Genomic DNA, 24,374 nt, shown 5'->3' with positions numbered 1-24,374 from the left:
ACAGTGCCGCTTCAACTTTTACAAAAAGCCGGATATGACGTCATCAAAGACATTTATCGAAAAAATGAAAAAAATATCTGGGGATATCATTTCCAGGAACTCTCATGTAAAATTTCATAAAAGATCGGTCCTATATGATCGTGACTGGCTGTCTTTCCAAGTTGGAACGTTTTCAATCTGCTGTCTGACGTCATCAAAGTGTTGAAAAACGTACGGCGATGTCTATAAAACTCTCACTTGACCACAACATTCACAATGTCGTGCATTCAAGGATTGAAAAAAACACGGGCATTGATCAGACAGTCATTGAATGTTGTTATTTTACACATGAATCTGCTTAACATTTGGTAAGAAATGACCGTCAATCTAGTAGTGCTGGGCGGTCATGAGAATTCAAGGTTTTCAGAGACAGACAGTAAATAACGTGTTCTGAAATAAACACATGCCGAAAAATTCTTTAGTCAGCCAGTTGATCATCTGCCTGACAACGGATAGGAAGTGTAAAATTGGTCGCATCATGACAATTTGCTGTGTATGGCGGTTATAACAGACGATTTGTCTGCAGGGCGGTCGTGAGAAAAAATGAGACGGACACCTTTCCCGAGTGACAAAATGACCAAGCGCAAGTAGAATAAGCCGTAGTTAGCCTTTCAAAACCATTTCATGTCGTGATTTGATGGAAATTCCTACTTATTAAAAGCATTTTACGTCCAAACCTTTTGACAGCCATTCAAACTGAACAGATTTGTAATTAATGTTTTTGAGACGGACACATTTAGAAAAAAGACCGTTTACTTCGCATGCGATTGTATCGAATAAATATAAACACATTCATTGGTTTTTTTAACTAAGTGTGTTCATCTATCTCTGTTCTTTGGTTTCTAATGTACTTTTAACTGGATTTCTTTGTGTGTTTTTGTACTGGTGCCTTTGTCTATTGCAATGTGGCTAAAAAGGGAAATCGTGTCCGTCTCATTTCTCACGACCGACCTACCTCTTTCGCAGGTGGGGAATACAAACTTGACTTGAATTCGATCAAAGTTTATTTTTCATATGTAAATTCCGAGGACATTTGACATAGACCAGTGAAAATTCACGACTAAACAAAACGAAACGTTTTATTTAATATCAAAGTCAGGGACATACCCGACTCTGAAGACTGTGTCCAAGATGTGGTCTGTGTCCAAGTTGTGGTATGTGTCCAAGATGTGGTATGTGTCCAAGTTGTGGTATGTGTCCAAGATGTGGTATGTGTCCAATACGTGGTAATGTGTCGAAGTTGTGGTATGTGTCCAAGTTGTGGAATGTGATGGGACAACAAAGAAATGAGAAACAAATTCTAATAACTAGATTCCTTGACTTTGGGGTAGCGCGACTCTGTTGTTGCTAGCTTTCCACTGGGAGAAAGTGACCCGAATTTCCCAGCGACGGGACAATCTAGTAATGAAAAAAAAATCTAAACAACAACAGTCGCGCTACCCCAAAAGTCAAGGGATTTTGCTTTTGTGCCTTGACTTTGGAGATGACAAGAACATATCGGGAGCATTAACGTGATTTGTAAATATATTTACAAATCACGGGGCGCGCGGACCCTTGATTTTAACCCCCAGGCTCAAAACTGTAAGGTTCAGCTGCTAAAGTTGCTTATGCCATGAATACTGCTTGTGACGTCCTCGGAATTTTTACCCAGAATTCACCACTTCCGTACTCTCGCGGACGTTCGCGATACAATGGCCGCCAGATCAGAACGCGAAAACGCTTCGCTTCAGCCACGCAATTCGTCGGATTATGGCCCAAAACGATTCCAAAATGAACTAAACCCTGTGAGGGAAGGTGAGAAAACAATTTCCTACGGCATGCATATGTCTGGTTAACCTAAGTCACGCCAAAACGCTAATGAACGCGCTTTTGACACCAACAAAGGCCTATTGGGGTCCTTTAATATAGCTGGTGTGTCAACATTCAAGAACTAAGATTAAAAAGTGTACATGCAAGTATAAAGTGCAACACTTAAACTTTCATATGGAAAAGTCCAGAGAATGTTACTCAATGATCTTCCGCTTCAAAAGCTGGCCGCAAAATGGGTGCCTCATTAGCTGACAGGGGAACGGAAGGAGCATCAGGGTCTTCTTAAACACGATCTGCTCAACCGTTGTGAACCCAGTAGACCCAAATTTGGTGTTATTGTAGTCACTGATTATGAGACTTTGGTTTCCTTCTACTTTATTGCCAGAGGACACAGAAACAAAGCGTGTCTAGACCAAAACGACAAGATGCATCACATTTGTAAGCGAGGTTTTCAAAGCAGAAACAGAGCTATTCGCTGTATTTTTTGACTGCGAAGGTCCCGTTGCTGTCGATATTCTATCTACTAACAGCACTGTCATTGTCATGTACTATGCAGAAACCTTTTTTACCCAAACTTACCTACGAGTTTAGCAGTCAGCCACCAAACTGTGAAACCCAGACTGCCCTTCTCCTTTATGAAAATGTCAATCTCCACAAAAGAAGGGCCATAATTCCATTTCTAAAAGACCAAATGATCCCATTTTTGCCTGACACATTCTTCAGAGCTGATTACATACACCCCTTGTGATTTCTGGTTATACCCTCTTTGAAAACCAGACTTTTTGCCAACAAGTTTCACTGCACAAAAAAGCCGTCGAATCAGAGCTCAAAAGCAACCCAAAATAAGGCCACCGTAAGGCCTCTTCTGATTGGCTTAGGCATTTGTGACTTTGCGTCGATGTAGGAGGAGAGTAGTTCTAATGACTGCTGTATTTTGGGCCAGACACGCCAAACAGTCTTTGCGACAATCACATTTGATCATTTTGTTTGAATCATACCTCGTACATCAACGCATTTTGAAACAAGAGTGGGTGGTGTACCAAACCAGCCTACACCCCAGGACTGCAAGCGATGAGAAGGACAACAACCTAAACACGACAGGCGATTTTTGCCCGGACACAAAACGAAACTGGTCCGGTGTTTATAACATGTTGGAAGTGGAAGGGTTGGTGGTTTTTGACAAACCAGCATGCAGTGAATTAAAATGTAGCGCAAACAACTTCCCGATTGAGTTTTGTTAAGTATAGAAGAACGTGTATAGCTGAGACGTGTGGAGTTTGACTCGCTGTGTGCGTCATAACCACGGTCGTGTGAGGTGTTTGTATTACAGTTAAATGGGAAATATCCCGATCAGTGAAAGAAGTTGAGTTTGTGTGAACGGCAAGGTTATATCGTATTGCTGGTTGTCTTGCTCAATGAAGTCTGTACTTTTCGCCAGTGTTGTGGTCCTGGGGATGTGGAGTTTTCTTGCGTTTGGTTCGGCAGATGATTGTGAGTATTACACACGATAATTATCCGTTTGAGGGCAGTACGCATGTCAATTACGCTATGGAGATAAAAACACAATCTTATAATTTATTGTGGATATCAACAATCCAATGATCACACCTGAAGAAGAGTGATAGAGGAACACTATCAAATACAAGAACGTTTACGTTGTTGGTATGTTGGTTTAAAAAAACCACGACAACTTTGTGCCAAATAATGAAACTACTTTTCAATCAAGCAAGAAACACAAACATGAAATTAAACGGAACCAATTAATACGAAAAAATTGCTAGAAAAAAATAAAAAACATTCAAGGCTACGAATCATTTCAACCACAGCAGTCTAAAATGTGTTTCTTCGACAACCCATTTTGACAGCAAGCGTGCATCGAATCAGTCTACGCCGAAGAAAAGGGAGTGTTGGGCAGAGAAATAAAAACAAATTCTTTAAAGATACTGTAATCGACCTGAGCATGGGGTATTATACTTTCGCAAAAGAATCACCACTGAATAACTTGAACACGTGAAATTGAGAAGAAAACACAAATATGAACTTCGAGCTCAAATACCCGGTTTCTGTCAGTTCTTTCTCAATGCTGTCAATATATTTGTAATTGAGGAAACGCCAACTGGGTGTAAATCCTTACATGCATTCTACTACCCTATTTCATCGCTGTACTCTAGCCTTAAGAATGCACTGATATTTTTTGGTTTGTATATAATGGAAGCTCAGAAGCCTGAAGAAAGCTAAGTAGTTGACCATACATTTTGTCTGGAATGCTTTTCTCCTCTTTTATTTTTTTTATTTTGGTGTTGTTGTTTTTACATTTAGTCAAGTTTTGACTAAATGTGTTAACATAGAGGATGAATCGAGACGAGGGTCGTGGTGTATGTGTGTGTGTGTGTGTGTGTGTGTGTGTGTGTGTGTGTGTGTGTGTGTGTGTGTGTGTGTGTGTGTGTGTGTGTGTGTGTGTGTCTGTGTCTGTGTGTGTGTGTGTGTGTGTAGAGCGATTCAGAGTAAACTACTGGACCGATCTTTATGACATTTTACATAAGAGTTCCAGGCTCGTCGATTTCACTGCACGAAAGGCAAAATTACTACATTTAGTCAAGCTGTGGAACTCACAGACTGAAACTGAACGCACTGTATTTTTTCACAATGACCGTAGTCCGCCGCTTGTGCAAACGGAGTGAAACTGACAAGCCTGTTTTCTGTGCCTCTCTTAGTTTTAACTTTCTGAACGCGTTTTTAATCCAAACATATCATATCTATATGTTTTTGGAATCAGGAACCGACAAGAAATAAGATGAAATTGTTTTTAAATCGATTTCGGAAATTTATTTTGATCATTATTTTTATATTTTCAATTTTCAGAGATTGTTTTTAATCCAAATATAACATGTTTATATGTTTTTGGAATCAGAAAATGATGTAGAATAAAATGAACGTAAATTTGGATCGTTTTATATGAGAAAAAAAATTTTAAATACAATTTTTAGATTTTGAATGACCAAAGTCATACATTAATTTTTAAGCCACCAAGCTGAAATGCAATACCGAAGTCCGGCCTTCGTTGAAGATTCCTTTACACAAATTTCAATCAATTTGATTGAAAAATGAGGGTGTGACAGTGCCGCCTCAACTTTTACAAAAAGCCGGATATGACGTCATCAAAGACATTAATCGAAACAATGAAAAAAACCGTCTCGAGATATCATACCCAGGAACTCTCATTTAAAATTTCATAAAGATCGGTCCAGTATTTTACTCTGAATCGCTCTTCACACACACACACACACACACACAGACACACACAGACACACACAGACACACACACACACACACACACACACACAGACAGACACACATACACCACGACCCTCGTCTCGATTCCCCCTCTATGTTAAAACATTTAATCAAAACTTGACTAAATGTAAAAACCAATTACAACTTATACTGTCTGTTACACGTGCAGGTGCCTACTTTAACACACCGACATTTTCAAGTGGGAGTCTTTCCGTCAAGGAATTCACCAATGAAACCCTGACGTTCATGGTCGTCAATAACTGTGGGATCAACTCACAGCTAAAGAGCATTGCCATAACAAAGAGAAAAAACAACGAAGTCCTCTATGGTGTATTATGCACATTAAGGACACAAAAGTTGATTGAAAACCTATGTAGGTGTGACTCATTCGACAAAAAGTTTTCTTGTAACTTTTCCGACGTGTTCACGCGTGTTTGGCAGTGGCGGATTACATTGTTCGAGAACCACACAGTTTTGCCAATTGACATAACCTGTGAGTACTTATTTTTCATAATTATTAGAAAACTGAAACACCAAAGGCTATGAACAAACGTTATTTACTTCTATCAGTTCTTACTGCTACACTGAAACAACATTAAACAAACAAACAAACAATCGCACACCCCAAATCAAACAAACACACGTCATACAAACACAAGATGAAACAACTATCCAATGAACGTTCACACAGTTCAGAGAGAGAGAGAGAGAGACTCAGACTCAGACTCAGACTCAGAACTTTATTACAAAAGGATAAAGGTTTTAGGCAAAGCCTATTCTTCCAACCTGTCCTTTATACAACACATAAAGACAGACGCACATTACAAATATAAATTCAATCATATAAAATACAGAAATACATTGTACAGAATGCAACACAATGTGCATTTAAGGAATTACATAAGGAGAACTCAAAGAATTACACAATTACATTGACATAGTTATACCTTTCATTTGGGAATAAGTTGCTCCGATCAGCTACACATCCGTTAACATTAGTACAACATGTTTAACAAAATAACAATCGAACAAGACATTTCATTCACGAATGATGTGTGAACGTGACTGTCTCTTAAACATTTTCACTGAAGTTGCATTTCTTATCTGTTGGGGTAAGGAGTTCCAGAGAAACGCTCCCGAGAAGGCTAAACTCGATTTGTAGAGGTCTATGCGAGGTATAGGAGGGATGATTTTTTGGGACCCATATCTTTTTGTGGCATGTTTGAAATGTGATTGCAAATATTTAGGACAGTCGTCATTTAGAATTTTATACATGAACACAGCCTTGTTTAACGTCAACTGATCTTTCAAGGGGAGGAAATTCAAGAGCTTTAGTTTATCATCCGTGGACATATTCAAATCATGCAGAATAAGTTTTGCAGCTCGGCGATGCAGGGAATTGAGTCTTTTTAAATGAACATCACTGCAGTTATCCCAAAGTGTCGATGCGAAGTTTATATGAGGCATTATGTGGGCGTAATAGAACATTTTGAGTGCTGCAGAATCAGCGTAATGCCTTAATTTTGATAACAGGTACAAATTTTTTGATACTAGTTTGCAAATATTACTCAAATGAGTTTGCCATTTCAACTCTTGATCAATGGTAACACCCAATAATCTATGTTACCTAACTTGCTGCACTTGAGTTGAACCAACTGACAGTTGTAATTGTAAAGGACTTAATTGGTGTTTTTGTCTCGTGGTTATCACCATACTCTTTGTTTTAATCGGATGAATGATCATTGCATTAGAAACGCACCACTCAGTGATTTCATCCACACTTGTTTGAAGAGAAGAGTTGACGGATTCCAAAGATTTTTGACTGGTGTGAACAGAAGAGTCATCCGCGAAGAACTCACATGTAACTTTTTCATCGGACACATGAAGGGGTAAATCATTTATATAAATACAGAACAAGATAGGTCCTAATACAGACCCTTGAGGGACACCACTTCTGACAAACTCATTTGACGAAGTTTTACAGTTAATGGATACATACTGTTTCCGTTTTGAAAGATACGATTCAAAAAAGGCACAGGCTGAGTCATCTTTTAAATAGCACTTTAATTTCTTTAGTAGAAATGAGTGATCTACTAGGTCAAAGGCTTTCTTAAAGTCCAAAAACAACGCTCCCGTTATGTCTGCTTTGTTTATTGCTGACAGCCAAGTCTCGCATAAAGAGCTTAAGGCGGTGTGGCAGGAATGCTTAGAGCGGTATCCAGACTGAAAAGGATGAAACAGATACATTTTTTGCATATATGCTATTAGGTGTTTTTGTATGTGCTTTTCTAAGGGCCTAGATAGAACAGGTAAGAGATAAATAGGTCTAAAGTTGTTTGGGTCTGTAAGATCCTTATTTTTTGGGAAGTGGTAATACCTTTGCACACTTTAAAATAGAAGGGAACACGTTTTGTTGTATGCTTAGGTTATAAACATAAGTTAGGGAATCGACAGAGAGAGAGAGAGAATCAGAATCAGAATGTTTTATTCGCGGAAACACTGAATGGTTTTTAGCGAAAGGGTGTTGTGGGGTTGGGATGTCGACGTACAAAGCTTTCTGGATACCGAAACATGCACGATCGCGAAAAGATTCTCGCTACTGGAAGTCCGATAGCGAGTCAGTCTGTGCACACAGCTATGTGTAGGGATGTGCACGTCCGTCACACGGGGGTCTTTGTTCGTTATTTCCATTAACAATGCAGTTAGAAGATCAGCCCAGGTACAGTCTCACGGCTGCCGCCAAAACATTCAGGTCTCTGGTCGCCTGCCTTCTGTCTTCTGCGAAGTCGTCTTTGCTCAGAGGTTTCGACCTCTTCAGACAGCGCGCTGAAGAGTCTCTCATTTTGATGTACCAATCAGTCACTTTCCTTTCTCTTATGTCGTATCTTAGCACGATGTCGTCCGATTCGCATACAAGCACGTTCTGTTCAAAACGCTTGTCTAGCACCGCGTGGTGTATGGACTGGTTACGGCGGATATCCCTCAGCCTTCTCTGCTTCTTCGTATTTGTCACTGCACCCACTTGTTCGTAGATATCATCTAGGAGAAAACCAGCCTGCTCTGCACTGTTCTCAATAACACGTTCCTCTTCTGTCTCCGAGTCCCCCTTCCGCAGCGCCTTCCCCTTCCCCTCACTCATCTCTGAATCCACTGCACTTTCTTCCACCAAGTCAGTGTTTTTGTTTACATAGCACGCATGCATGTCAGCCAGTGACCCAGTTTCAAAGTCAGTCGCCCGTTCGGCCATATCTAATTCACGGTTTTCACGTGCTGAATTGCCAGAGTGATGCAATGGTGACAGCGATGGAATGCTTGCTTGCTCATACTGTGTGTCACATCTGTCATCTTTGCCTACACCTTCCTTTTCTGGCGTGGGGGAAAATAGGGGGGTTGGGCGAAAAAGGGGACTTGCCTGTTGTTCCTGTTGTTGTTCCTGTTGTTTGGATCTTGTGTAGGCTTCGGCCCTCATCGCATCACGTCGTAGCTGGCTGGGGGGCTTGCGACGAAACTGTTGTTTACTGGTTGAGTGAGCGGTAATGGCGGCTGTGCTGCTACTGGTCATTCGAAAAACAACGACTGTCTTGCTTCCTTCAGAGGCAACTTTCCAGGAAGTTAGCTGATTTTCAGCAAGCAGGGCCTCTAGCATGGCTTTTACTGCGGTTGGAAGTCCAGCAACAGACATTGTGGTGAAGTAATGAAGAATTTCGAGCTGGAGAGATCGCAGCAGTGAAAAATCCGCCCTGCTTGATCTCGTGCCGTCCCGAGAGCGCGAGAGAGAGAGAGAGAGCGAGAGAGAGAGAGAGAGAGAGAGAGAGAGAGAGAGAGAGAGACAAGACAAGACAAGACAAGACAAGACAAAATCTTTATTATCGAGGGTAATAGATAAGCAAGAATATTGCTTTTTTACATCCAGCCCTCGCCCTAATATAGGGTCAACAAGAACAGAAAACAATATAATCAAATAACTATCACATCAAACTTAATACATTATATATATACAGATACAAATTTAAAATAATTAATTGTCATGCTGCATTTTAAGTATAATTTCCAATGATAAATATGTCAATTTTTAACATATCTTAATTTAGATCTGCATATTATTATAGTTTTGTTTAACATGCACATACATTTTAAATGAATTGATGAACCATTCAGCACATGTTTAGTTGCATTATGTGCGACATATAATTTTTTTTGAAGCTGTCTGTGTTTGTTATATGCTTAAGAAAAATAGGCAGTGAGTTCCATAGGACCGCACCTGAATATAGAAGGCTTGATTTGAAAAGGTCAAGACGTGGAGTCGGTGTTATAATTTTTAGTCTGTTATAGATCAAAATAAAATTATCACGTAATGTCTCCGGTGCATATCCTGACATTACTTTATGCATTATAACACCTTTATTATACATTAACCTTTTTTGAAATGGTAATATTTGCAAATTTTTATAATCAGATTCTGAAGGAGTGTGATTTTTATATTTAGTCAAGTTTTGACTAAATATTTTAACATCGAGGGGGAATCGAAACGAGGGTCGTGGTGTATGTGCGTGTGTGTGTGCGTGTGTGTGTGTGTCTGTGTGTGTGTGTGTGTGTGTGTGTAGAGCGATTCAGACTAAACTACTGGACCGATCTTTATGAAATTTGACAAGAGAGTTCCTGGGTATGAAATCCCCGAACGTTTTTTTCATTTTTTTGATAAATGTCTTTGATGACGTCACATCCGGCTTTTCGTGAAAGTTGAGGCGGCACTGTCACGCCCTCATTTTTCAACCAAATTGGTTGAAATTTTGGTCAAGTACTCTTCGACGAAGCCCGGACTTCGGTATTGCATTTCAGCTTGGTGGCTTAAAAATTAATTAATGACTTTGGTCATTAAAAATCTGAAAATTGTAAAAAAAAATAAAAATTTATAAAACGATCCAAATTTACGTTTATCTTATTCTCCATCTTTTGCTGATTCCAAAAACATATAAATATGTTATATTCGGATTAGAAACAAGCTCTGAAAATTAAATATATAAAAATTATTATCAAAATTTTTTTTTCGAAATCAATTTAAAAACACTTTCATCTTATTCCTTGTCGGTTCCTGATTCCAAAAATATATAGATATGATATGTTTGGATTAAAAACACGCTCAGAAAGTTAAAACAAAGAGAGGTACAGAAAAGCGTGCTATCCTTCTCAGCGCAACGAATACCCCGCTCTTCTTGTCAATTCCACGTGCACTGCCTTTGCCACGGGCGGTGGAGTGACGATGCTACGAGTATACGGTCTTGCTGCGTTGCGTTGCGTTCAGTTTCATTCTGTGAGTTCGACAGCTACTTGACTAAATATTGTATTTTCGCCTTACGCGACTTGTTTAGCATAATAAGCTTAACTGATCTTCTGTGAAGACTGGCTAAAGGTTTCAAAACATTAGCACTTGCACAATCCCATACAGTGGATGCATAATCAATATTTGACAAGATGTGATTGTAAAAAAATCTTTCGCGAGTGGAGATTCAAGAAGTGTTTAATTTTTGATAAGTGATATATTTGTTGGGAAGCAATCTTACAGATGTAATCAATGTGATCATGCCATGATACATTATTATCAATCTTTACACCAAGGACTTTATGGTGAGACACTTCTTCCAATACTTGATTTTTAATATAAAGAGGTGGGATGCTCAATAATAGATTTTGTCGTTTCTGTCTTGTGGTTATGAGCATACATTTTGTTTTTGTATAGTTAAGAGACATATGGCCAATTAAGGAGTGCATCAATGCTTTCTTGGAGAGTTTTTGATAAATAATTTATGGAATGGTTTGTTTGTTTTGCTTAACGCCCAGCCGACCACGAAGGGCTATATCAGGGTGGTGCTGCTTTGACATAATAACGTGCACCACACACAAGACAGAAGTCGCAGCACAGGCGTCATGTCTCACCCAGTCACATTATTCTGACACCGGACCAACCAGTCCAAGTACTAACCCCATAATGCCAGACGCCAGGCGGAGCAGCCACTAGATTGCCAATTTTAAAGTCTTAGGTATGACCCGGCCGGGGTTCGAACCCACGACCTCCCGATCACGGGGCGGACGCCTTACCACTAGGCCACAGTGCCGGTTTATGGAATGGTGACTAGAATGAATAGTAGTGTCATCTGCAAACAACTCACAGTTATTATGTATGCAAAGTGGTAAATCATTGACATAAATGGAGAACAATAATGAGCCTAAAACAGATCCCTGTGGGACCCCATATTTCAAAGTACTTTCATTTGAATATAATGCATTAGTAAATGTAATTTGTTTTCTATTTAAAAAAAAAAAGATTTAAGAATATTAATGGTGGTGCATTGCATGCCATATATTGACAATTTCCTGATGAGAAGAGAATGATCAATAACATCGAACGCCTTTGCAAAATCCACAAACAGTGCTGCAGAAAATGTGTTGGAATTTATGTTGGTTAGCCATTGATCAATTAGATTTATAAGAGCTGTATGACATGAGTGCTTTTTGCGAAAACCAGATTGTTTTGGATGGAATAAATTGTTTTTATCAAAATGTGCTAGGGCATGTTTATATATGTTTTTCCAAGGGTTTTGACAGTTGTGACAGGATTGAAATAGGCCTGTAATTAGAGGGATCAGAAGGATCACCTGATTTAAACAGAGGGATTACCTTAGCTTGCTTAAATGCTGTTGGAAAATAAGAGGTGGTAATGCATAAGTTGTAAATGTATGTCAAGGTGTCTGTGATTACAGGAGCAGCTATTTTCAATATTTTACTGTCTATTCTATCTACACCCCGGGTTCCTGTTTGTTTGAGATGAACAAGTGCAAAGTACACTTCAGAGAGTCATGTGTTGTAGCGGCATTTCTGCCTCTATTCTCTTGGATTTGCAATGATCTATTAAGATATTCAAATCATTTTCTTGTGTTCTATCAACAGGAATAACTTTTTGCTAATAATAATAACGCTAAAATCCCATATTATGACTTTCATTCATGAATTAGCTGTCAGCTGACATTGCCCAAGGCAATTTAGGACACATATCAACAGCATAAATTCCCGCAGTGGGGCACTGCGGTTATGAAATTAAAGGCCCCTCCTGTTTTTGGAACCGCAGGAGCTTTCTAGTTTGCTGTTAGGTAGATTTTTGGTTCCTCTTTCCTGTCATGCTCTCTTTTTCTTCATGAATTCTTTTCTTTTTTCTGCCTTCTTGCTCATTCACCTGTATTTTTTCCAAAAAATCTCTTCTCTTGCCGCTTGTCTCGCGATTCATGTATAGTTTAATCTGTTAGTGTTCTGATGTAAGCCCAGCAGTAGATAGGTTAAGCCTATTTTAACATACTGGAAACTGGTAATCTTCCAGTAGGTATTAATTTAGTTTTACTAAAGCCTGCTGGGACACAAGTAATGGGTTAGTGCATTTGTAAACAGGAATCGCTTGACAAGTGGCCCCCTTCATCCCCCCCTTCCTCGTCCTGATATGGCTCTACGTAGTCGGCTGGACGTTAAGCAACAAATAAACAAACAAACAAACAAACAAACAGCATAAATGATAATTTCTTTTATTGCGCCTCGACCTTTACACCAAGGGTTGACTCAGGTCATGCATTAATATAATAGATCTTGAATTCAGTTCTTCACTTCACGAACATAATAGTCTTATTGTTCATTGACTTTACGTCAATATTGTTCTCCGGAAATGTGGCTCGATATCTTGCAATCCCAAACGACGACGATGAAAAGTTCTTTTATTACATGGAGGTAACAGAACAGATGTGAATGTACTTCCTTGATATGATGAAGGATGACACAATGGATGACCACAGTCTGCGGAGACGAAGCTCTCGACTATCGGTGGTGAACCATGACGACAGGACCCATGACGATGGAATCCATGATGATGACGTAAATTGACGCTCTCAAAACGTAGAGAGAGAGAGAGAGAGAGAGAGAGAGAGAGAGAGAGAGAGAGAGAGAGAGAGAGAGAGAGAGAGATATACAGACACAGAGACAGAGATACAGACACAGAGATACAGACACAGAGAGACAGAGACAGAGAGAGAGGCAGAGAGAGAGGCAGAGAGAGACACAGACAGACAGACAGACAAACAGAGAGACAGCGGGACATAGACAGGCAGACAACCGGACGGATAGAGACATACCCAGAGAGACAGAGGGCGCTTACATAATTTGTTTATTACAATTCATTGTTTAGTAAATACACGACGTCTTTTTCAGATTCTACAAATATAACAGACTTCGGTATAATGCACGAAGGGAACAATCTCACAACAACTGAAAACCACAACATTCAAGTGAGATGTCAATGGGACAATGGCAATCCGAAAAGGAACATCTTGCTGCGTAACGACCAGAACGAGACAATCATAGCGTATGGGGAACCTGGAGAGAACACAAAAGGATATCTTGTTAAAAACATCAGCAGCAGTACCTCTTGTGATGACTCCGGGAATTACAGTTGTGTAGTAGAGGGAACAAATGAACAAAAAACGATCAGTTTATGGATCACGTGTAAGTATGTCACTACAAGCATTTGCCGTCAAATTTCAACCACACACACACACACACACACACACACACACACACACACAGACAACCACACACACACACACACACATACACACACACACACATACACACACACACACACACACATACACACAGACTACACACACACACACGCACACATACACACACACACACACACACACGCGCGCACACATACACACACACAAACAAACACACACACACACACACACACACACGCACGATAATCACAAGCCCCCTTACAGTGCCTCACTAAATAAGGAACCTAAACAACAAAGTGGCTGTGGTGAGATGAACAAAGTTAAAAAAACAAGTCGCGTAAGGCGAAAATACAATATTTAGTCAAGTAGCTGTCGAACTCACAGAATGAAACTCAACGCAACGCAACGCAGCAAGACCGTATACTCGTAGCATCGTCACTCCACCGCCCGTGGCAAAGGCAGTGCCCGTGGAATTGACAAGAAGAGCGGGGTATTCGTTGCGCTGAGAAGGATAGCACGCTTTTCTGTACCTCTCTTCGTTTTAACTTTCTGAGCGTGTTTTTAATCCAAACATATCATATCTATATAATTTTGGAATCAGGAACCGACAAGGAATAAGATGAAAGTGTTTTTAAATTGATTTCGAAAAAAAAAATTTGATAATAATTTTTATATATTTAATTTTCAGAGCTTCTTTTTAATCCGAATATAACATATTTATATGTTTTTGGAATCAGCAAATGATGGAAAATAAGATAAACGTAAATTTGGATCGTTTTATAAATTTTTATTTTTTTTTACAATTTTCAGATTTTTAATGACCAAAGTCATTAATTAATTTTTAAGCCACCAAGCTGAAATGCAATACCGAAGTCCGGGCTTCGTCGAAGATTACTTGACCAAAATTTCAACCAATTTGGTTGACAAATGAGGGCGTGACAGTGCCGCCTCAACTTTCACGAAAAGCCGGATATGACGTCATCAAAGACATTTATCAAAAAAATGAAAAAAACGTTCGGGGATTTCATACCCAGGAACTCTCATGTCAAATTTCATAAAGATCGGTCCAGTAGTTTAGTCTGAATCGCTCTACACACACACACACACACACACGCACGCACACACGCACGCACACACGCACATACACCACGACCCTCGTTTCGATTCCCCCTCGATGTTAAAATATTTAGTCAAAACTTGACTAAATATAACAAGTCGCGTAAGGCGAAAATACAACATTTAGTCAAGTAGCTGTCGAACTCACAGAATGAAACTGAACGCAATGCAATTTTTCAGCAAGACCGTATACTCGTAGCATCGTCAGTCCACCGCTCATGCTCATGGCAAAGGCAGTGAAATTGACAAGAAGAGCGGTATAGTAGTTGCGCTGAGAAGGATAGCACGCTTTTCTGTACCTCTCTTTGTTTTAACTTTCTGAGCGTGTTTTTAATCCAAGCATATCATATCTATATATTTTTGGAATCAGGAACCGACAAGAAATACGATGCAAGTGTTTTTAAATTGATATCAAAAATTTAATTTTGATAATAATTGTTATATTTTTAATTTTCAGAGCTTGTTTTTAATCCAAATATAACATATTTATATGTTTTTGGAATCAGAAAATGATGGAGAATAAGATAAACGTAAATTTGGATCGTTTTAAAAACAATTTGGTTTTTTTTACAATTTTCAGATTTTTAATGACCAAAGTCATGAATTAATTTTTAAGCCACCACGCTGAAATGCAATACCGAAGTCCGGGCTTTGTCGAAGACTACTTGACCAAAATTTCAACCAATTTGGTTGAAAAATGAGAGCGTGACAGTGCCGCCTCAACTTTCACGAAAAGCCGGATATGACGTCATCAAAGACATTTATCAAAAAAATGAAAAAAAACGTCTGGGGATATCATACCCAGGAACTCTCATGTCAAATTTCATAAAGATCGGTCCAGTAGTTTAGTCTGAATCGCTCTACACACACACACACACACACGCACAGACAGACAGACAGACACACACACACACACACACACACACACACACACACACACACACAAACACACACACACACACACACACACACACACACACACACACACACACACACACACATACACCACGACCCTCGTCTCGATTCCCCCCTCTACGTTAAAACATTTAGTCATGACTAAATGTAAAAAACACAAAAGAATGCTGTACTCCGACAAGGACAGCACAAAACAGTATAAATAAGGAACAGTTTTCGAAACTCTCAACAGGAGTGAAATAATTGAAATTATCATCAACATGTCCAGGCTTTGACAGAACAAAAGAGCATTGGCACATGCTAAAACAAACATCATGGCTGCTTTCTGTGAAAAGTGGGAATAATGTTTGGATAGTTGATTTGAAAAATGGACAAAATGCATTCAGCAAAAGTAACTCTGCACAGAAAGCAGTCTTGTGTTTACATTATGGTTTACACAGGAATACAGGTAACCAATGACTACCCATTTGTGCGAATGTTAATATTTTTTACGTAGGTAACACGGGACCAAAAAAACAATAAGAATCACGTATGAAAAAGAAGGGCGGCTTGAAATAGCCACCAGAATTGTTTCATACAATGCTAAAAGAAACAGACATTCTTCAAATGCGGGGTAGTTTTTTTTAAAGGAATGACATTAGTTGTCCGTATTTACAGGCCCGCCACAGTTCCTTCACTCCGATGATGTGGGGGGAACTTCCAAACCGTTTCAAGGGTCCGACGTAGGGTTTCAGTTCAGCATTCTGTCGTACAAGAACATCACAGGGTGTATGCTGAAAGGCCCTCGAGACGAGCAGCCCAAAGAATGCACAAACAACAGAAGGTACGTCGTGGTGATCAGGATTCACTAATCGGCTTTCTGTGCAAATCAGCAGCCATTCAGTATCACAATAAGTAGCTTCAGTTGGAAATTTGTATTGACTCTTTTGAAACATCACAGTTCGCTAACAGATTTATACACCCAATGAAGAAAATGATCACTGATCATAGAGATTGTTTTAATTGTTATTCTTTACATTCCTTAGAGCTAAGTGATTTTAGGATAACAATGATGTCGGTAAATATCAGAGGAATGGTCACACTTGTTCGCGTAAGTTTGTTTGGGTAACTTTGACAGTTTGATTCTCAGTCAACATTATCTTGTTCTAAAGGGGTTGATTAGCTCAGCAGTTGAAAAAATAAAAAAAAGTTTCTGCACATGCGCCTGTGCAAATCAGCTTCGTTGGAATCGTAAATATTGATACATAACTCAAAGCCATAATCGCCACAGAAAAAAAAGAGTCTCATATCGATCGGTACGCAGTTCGGTATTGGGTTTAAAATAATGACTTAACACGCCAGATATACCTTGACATTAGTGTTGGAACGTTCATTTGTTCTAAACTTAAGCACTGTGATAAGGTAGTCTCCATAGACCGATATTGTCCATGACTTGTACGCTTTGTTTACGTTTGCTTCGTCAATCGTTATCGACCCTGACAACATTGAAAAATGCCGCCTGGCGTACTCTAACGTCACATTCGCAACAACAAAAATCATAATGGCTTCCCAGGAGGTATACATGTTTAATTAGATATACATGTATAGATATTCAGCAAAACAGTTCATCAGAGTAAATTAAGTTACTTCATTTTATGTTTCTTAGCGACATAACTGTCAGCGGGGCCCTTCCCCGTCTGAACCTGACTGTGGTGATCAGCAATGTGAGCGAGGAGGACAGTGGAACCTGGGAGGTGAGCGTGGAGAACGGGTTCCAGGGTACAGCCAGCATCCCCAACACGGCCACTGTCAACTTCACACTGGATGTTACTTCACGTAAGTAAAGTATTACGTTACGTACATGGTTTTTTTTGTATCCCCTGATATACCCGTGATTGCGCGCATTGTGTGTGTGTGTGTGTGTGTGTATGTGTGTGTGTGCATGTGCTGTGTGTGCATGTGGTGTATGTGTGTGTGTGTGTGTTTGTGTGTGTGTGTTTGTGTGTATGTGTGTGTGTGTGCTCTGGCAGAAATGTATGCTTGTTGAACAAGAATTCAAATCAAGAGTCGCTGAAGACATATGAACACAGGTAAGAAGCATAGACAAAAACAATAAACGTATGCAAATGAAGATTGTATTTTTAACGCGAATTAGAACCGACGTCATGTTGTCACTACTTAGGTACCACCTTCAAAATGTCTCCATTAAAATAACTACAATACTTCAGATCAAACCGTTAAAAAGGAGAAAAAGCAGGCAACATCCTCTTAGTTGACATGTTTATGTTAAAATAGTCATTACACCACTTTGCAACTGGTTGACGACAGGAAATACATTTCATATAGCACATTTTGTGCATACCAATACTACGGAATCCACAAGACCAAACACCCTTTTTACCTCAGAAAACCTGTACCCGATTTTCCTAGAAATTAGATAGCCTCTGCATGGGCTTCAAGTTTACGCTGAGTAAGGGGATATCCTTGTGTAATATATGCAATGCCATAACAACCAGTTTTGCGGCTTGTCGAATTTTAATTTGAACCGTGTTTTGCAATGGGAAAGCAAAACACAACAACAAACAAAAACAACAAAAAACGACAACAAACAAGACAAATTTTCAGACCAAATGTTAGACAGCAGGGTTTTGGTGACAAACCCATGTAATAAACGCATGTGAATCAGTTTTGTTCCCAGACTCAGAGGGAAATATGTGTAGGCCGAAATGTCCTGGCTAAAAAAAAACCTGTTTTGTCAGAAGACCTCTTACATAAACAAAACATAGGACGGTCTATTGACCAAGGGTCATAACAATGCGTCAGATTAAAACAAAAGTTGCGTCAATGACCGAAGACCAAGGGCTGAGAATACGACTGGTGCATTTGAAGATATGTTGCTTGTTTCTGCTCATAACTGGGTTCATATGATTTGAGCAAAATGTGGACATCACATCAAAGGTTCTTAGCCTCGCCCGCTCTCAAACGTAATGTTTTTTTTAATTATTTTTATTATTCACTTAGAATAATCGAAACGGTTAAAAAATCTGGCATACATTTTTAGATTGTTTTAACTTGTTATCTTTGGTAGCCTAGAGAACAGAACATGACTATCTATTTCGTCTGAATCAAATAAACCCAACATTGCCGAGAAAAAAGGCAGATCTCCTAATATTGATCCAGCTACCCAGCAAATTGGGTTTTCTTGACCTTCTCCCAGACTGCGACTGGCTCGATCTGTATAAAATGTCTTATTTTGTCCGAAAATACCAGTAACAGATACTAGCAAGATCTAGATGTGGCACTTTTGAGGATCTGTACGGGAACGTGTACGGGTAACGTCATCAAATCTTGTTTTTACGTCACGCGTTTGACAAGATCTGCAGTCTTGGTGTTAAGCTACTCTTACACTTTGCCGAATTGCCCTTGCGAATAGCCTTTTCCAATAATTCACAATGAGCGGGACATGGTAGCAAGACTTTCGTAAATGTTCTTAACTATTCGTTACAATTCGTCTCTTGTTTTGAACATAGCAACTTGCTCCTAATATTCGCAAGGAAGTCATATTGCTATTTTTTCGCAACGTACTCGTTAGTACTCGCAAGACATTTGTAATCATCGCAATGTATTCGTGGCGCTAGCAAGCCATTCGCAACCATTCGTTATGCCTGTCTTTACATTGTTCCGAATATCCTTGCGAATATGAACATGTTGTATTCGGCAAAAAAATAGACACATGGACATGAATAATATAGAAAATTGGAAGCCTTACCAATCCTTGCGAATGTCTTACAAATGGTTGCGAGTGCTTGCGAATGTGTTCCGATCATTGAGAATACATACGCATCAAAATCGCCGTTTAGTTGCAAGACGTTTGCAAGATATTCTTACTGTTTTTAAAACATTCGCAAGCAATTGCAGTCACTTGCAAGCGTTCGTAAGGCTTTCGCAACATTTTTTAGGATTGGTAAGAAATGGTAAAAACATTCCAGAGAAATTCGTAATGAATTCGCAACCATTCGCAAGATGTTGGCAAAATGTGCACGAATAAAATCCTTACGAATGCTTGCGAGCGCTACGCATACCTTTACGATGATCACGAATGGTTTGCGAATACTTACGAGTACGTTGCGAAACATTCAGAATATGACTTCCTTGCGAATATTAGGAGCATGTTGCTAATGTTCGCAAACAGAGACGAATGGTGGCGAATGGTTAAGAACATTTACGAATGTCTTGCGACCATGTCCCGATCATTACGAGTTATTGGCGAATTATATTCGCAAGGGCAATTCGCCAGAGTGTAAGAGCAACATTACGAACAATGCGAATTGCATACTAGTTTTATTCGTAAAATGTTTGCAAGCACTCACAACACTCGCAAGGCCACTCGCAACGTCCGTAATAGATCCGTATATGGATTCGTATACAATCGCAATGATCGGTAGACATTCGCAAGCAGTCGCAACCATTCGTATGACATTCGCAAGGAGTCGTAGGCCTTCGATTTTTCTCTGTTTTTTCCTGTCCATTCGTCTCTTTTTTGGCCGTATACAACATTTTCATATTCGTAAGGATATTCGGTACAGTGTAAGACAGGCTTTAGCAAAACAACGTATACATTTGGAACATTGGAGAAAAAAGTTAGTCACGGGTGACGCAATATTTACACGTACGCGTACAGGTCTTTGCAACACGTTTGATCATCTAGAACACTGTAATGTCTCTTGACCATGAACTGATCGTACCGCGACACAAAGGTTTAGAACACATTCCATTCTTGCTGTTACAAATGAAAGCAGAAAAGCAAGAAACACACTAGATGTTTGTTAGGGAGACACAATCACTACATGTTTCCGACTGAAACTCAAACCAAAAGTGCCCCAGAAAGAGGTTGGCGAAAGAGGGAAATATTTTGAACACACTGATCATGAGAAACGAGTCCTAACTAAAAGCATTAAGTCATTTTGGTTTATATTTTGTATGTGAAAGATGTGTTGGAATATGAAGCTGGTCTGTTTTCACTTGCGTTTCACGAACTCCTGCAAAGACTGAATTCATGAATGTTTTGCCTTGTTTGTATTTTTTAACCGATTTCATATGTGTGTTTTTTCCCTTGCTCGTAGTTGGCATGACACCTTTTGAATTAGTTCCAAACTTGTGAACTGTTGCTCTTATATTTTACTTGCTTGCCCTCTCTAGAGGGCATCTATTGCATCTAGTGTATCTATTGCTAACATTCGAACGATGGTCTTCTTCTGTAAATAGTGTTTTAGAAACATTATCTTCTCCATACCTAATTAAGTCCTTATGAAGAAATGTCACGATTTTGATTGATAGGTATACAAGCTAGAAATGCCATACCTGAATTACTGTTATAATAGTCACTCTTATGTGTTACTCACTCTTACTGTTAGCCACTCTTTTGCAAACCCCTACTCACTCAACGCCTCCGTCGAATACATGATAATTATACGTTAATTTTTTCTCAACACCATCATTTACGTACACTTATTCTCATAGTATATCATGTGTTATGGTTCGTGGCTTATCATAATATGACAACATGTTGTTTTGTTCCTATCTCTGCAGAAACCTCCAGCGACACTCCTACAGTTTTGAAAACAATTGTAGGCTGTTGTACATTTACATTCTGTGCATATAATAATAAGCTGTACTTCCGGGTTCATCTGTTAAAGCTGTGGTCTATGTATGACTATCTGGGGCTACGAGTTTAAAAAGATAGGGATGAAAATCATGTACAGAATTCTGTACAACAAACGCTACCCGAAACCCCATCTATACTTCGTGTTTGACCTTGAGAGCTTCAGTCAACGCTTGAATTTTGCAGTGGTTACATCCGGTTTGCTCTCTCAGAGCTGAGCAAGGATTGAGCAGAACAAATAAACGCCTTGGCAGAGATTCGAACTCAAGACCTCGGGGCCTCGAAATGTCGGGGACGATGTCTTAACCGCTAGGCCACTCTACCAGTGTTGTCAAATATAGACAAATTAATAATTTTATATCATTACCATTCATGCGTTGCCAAAACGTAAAAATTGCCATTCAAATTTGCCTTTATTTGCAAACATATTTCACGAAATCGCAGTACATGTTTACACGGTCATGCTACACGACATTCGAGCCATGTAATAGCTGCGATGTCTCTACTTGCAACATGCAAGAAAAATGAAAAGAACAGTAATTGAATCTCTCCAAAGCTCTGTGCAGTTGAAAACAGACATCAAATAAATAGTTATACGTGTATTCACTTCTGAACAGTGGGCGGATAGACATATAAATCATGCTGCTTCAAGAAGAACATAACATAAATTCATATCAATGTTTTTCCCTCTTGTTCTCAATTGGTGCAGTAGCCTAGTGGTTAGGACATCAGACACGAGGTCGAGAGTTCGAATCTTCGCCGGGGCGTTTATTTTTTCCCATTGATCTCTCTTGAAGATAGAATATGATCAGTTTTGAGAGAGCAAACCGGATGTTATCCCTGAAAAATTCAAGCGTTGACTGAAGCTCTCAAGGTCATACACGCCGTATAGATGAGGTTTCGGGTAGCGTTTGCTGTGATAATTCTGTACTTGATTTTCATCCCTATCTTTTCAACCTCGTAGCCCCGGAAAGCCATAAATAGACCAAAGCTTAGCACACACCTGAAAGTACGCTGGAGTAGCCTCCCTTCCCGGATTTAGAACGCGTTTCGTGTCGTAACAGATTATCCACTTATTAGCCATATCCGTATGCAAAATAATGAAATAAACATTAGGAAATGGCAGAAGTTTACAAACATCGACATTCTGTATCAGTGCAATAAACAACAATCGTTAGAACTTGCATTTACGACATGTCGTGCGTGAGAACGTGTCAGTAAACAAGCACTGGTTGCCTGGCTGAAGAACCCTACGAGTCAAGCAAAAACAGACGACAAGTAATGGAAAGCAGTCTGCGGATAAACATAACAAACTGCTGATGAAAAAGTGTGTTCATCCCTGCTCTGGATAAAAGACATCGAACTGATGACAACGTGGCAGTGTTCATGCGAACATATTTTTTTCAGATTATCGCTTCTACATTTTATTGCACGTACTTGGGGCAGATCTGAATTTCACACTGGAAGATGACAAATCGGTCTTGTGAGTTGAGAACCACATGTTCTTTGCCAACAGAAATCACGATGGGACAAGATGCAGATTGTGTTGAAGAGATGTTTGCAGATTATCGCATCTACATTTTATTGCTCAGATCAATGCACGTAGTTGGGGTAGATTTCACAATGGAAGACGACAAATCGGGTCATGTGAGTTGAGAACCACATTTTCTTTGACGGCAGAAATCACTATGGCCCTATGGGACAAGATGAGGATTGTGTTGAGGGGCTAATACTGACTGACTTTAGATGAAGAGTTCCTAGACCTGGTTTTTGTAGAGAGGCATCATGATGATATCCTGTTTTTTTAACGTTCTTGGTGACAACGCGCCAGAATCGCACGAAGATCGAACTCTCGAAGAAAACAAGTTTATCGCTGAACATCGGAAATGTAAAAGTATTGCTCTTCCTGTCTGATCAGTCTCCCCGTTAGATCTACATGCTCCATTATCAGGTAACTTACCAAACCGGAGTGTGTGTGTGTGTGTGTGTGTGTGTGTGTGTGTGTGTGTGTATGTGTGTGTGTGTGTGTGTGTGTGTGTGTGTACCGGATTACCATCATCAACGCACCCTTTTGAACTTTTCTACGTAACCTTACTATGCCTGCTGTGACATTCACGAGGATTATTATGATTATTGGACAATCGTGTGCCTGTGCTGGACTTGCACGAAGACAAACGGCGTCGGAACGGTATTCGTGCTGCCAAGTGTGTGCGCCCAGAGCGCAGTGTGAACCGAGAGTGAGTGTGTCATTGTGTGGCAGTTTTGCTTGATTGATTTATTCATGATTTAATTTGCTTTTTGGTTCAATAGTAAAATCTGTGTTCGTTGTATGTTGTGGTGTGATTCGCCCGAGTGCGAGACCCCTTCCCCGAACGCCTCTGTGGGTGGAATTGTATACTTGTGTGAGTAACATGAGTGTGTAGATGAGAATGTGAAAGTTGTTTTGGACCCAGACACACACACCAACACAACAGCTAAGTTTCAGCCTGACAAAGAAATCCAGTGACACAGCTAATGGCTGTACAGTACTTGTTATTTCTCTATTAAAACAAATGTGTCAAGATCTTTACCATTTTCTGTCCTTTTGTGGGAATCTCGGAATATTTGCCTTGACTCTGTGAAAATTGGAGTGCAGTGCTAGAGAATGGAAGTGTGTTTTGTTTACGCTTGAAATTTAACTTCGGAATGGGTGTACAAAATTGTTTCTTTTATTTTATTTACATAAAACTGCAAAGTAACTGTGTTTTGAGTTCTACATTTTGATCCTATATCAGTCGTCTTCATGTGTGGACATACAAGACTTCATTCATTGACATATACACAGTCGAATTATATACTAAATTAATTAAAATAATGTAATAGTTCATCTTTTCAAAAATTATCTTCTGAATCAGCAAAATGCCCCTTTTATTTTATTTTTTTCTCTCTCCAAGCCAGAACTTACATAAAAATAATATTTTAAAAGTGACATGTCGCTTTTACTTACTTGTCTCATAGGTAGAGCA

The 24,374-nt window shown here is 39.5% G+C and overlaps 1 protein-coding gene across 1 annotated transcript in view; it reads left to right on the top strand.

The window, feature by feature from the left end:
• The first annotated feature begins 7,008 nt into the window (after window positions 1-7,008).
• Window positions 7,009-24,374, top strand: part of LOC138973308 (arylsulfatase B-like) — a 443,818-nt gene continuing 426,452 nt past the window's right edge. Inside the window, exon 1 of the mRNA XM_070346026.1 lies at window positions 7,009-7,031. Within this exon, the coding sequence (XP_070202127.1) occupies window positions 7,024-7,031 (8 nt within the window). The 5' untranslated portion in view covers window positions 7,009-7,023. The remainder of the gene's footprint in view (window positions 7,032-24,374) is intronic.

Source organism: Littorina saxatilis, linkage group LG8 (assembly GCF_037325665.1).
Source record: "Littorina saxatilis isolate snail1 linkage group LG8, US_GU_Lsax_2.0, whole genome shotgun sequence".
Classification (NCBI taxonomy): Eukaryota; Metazoa; Mollusca; class Gastropoda; order Littorinimorpha; family Littorinidae; genus Littorina; species Littorina saxatilis.
This window is presented reverse-complemented; position numbering and strand designations above follow the sequence as displayed.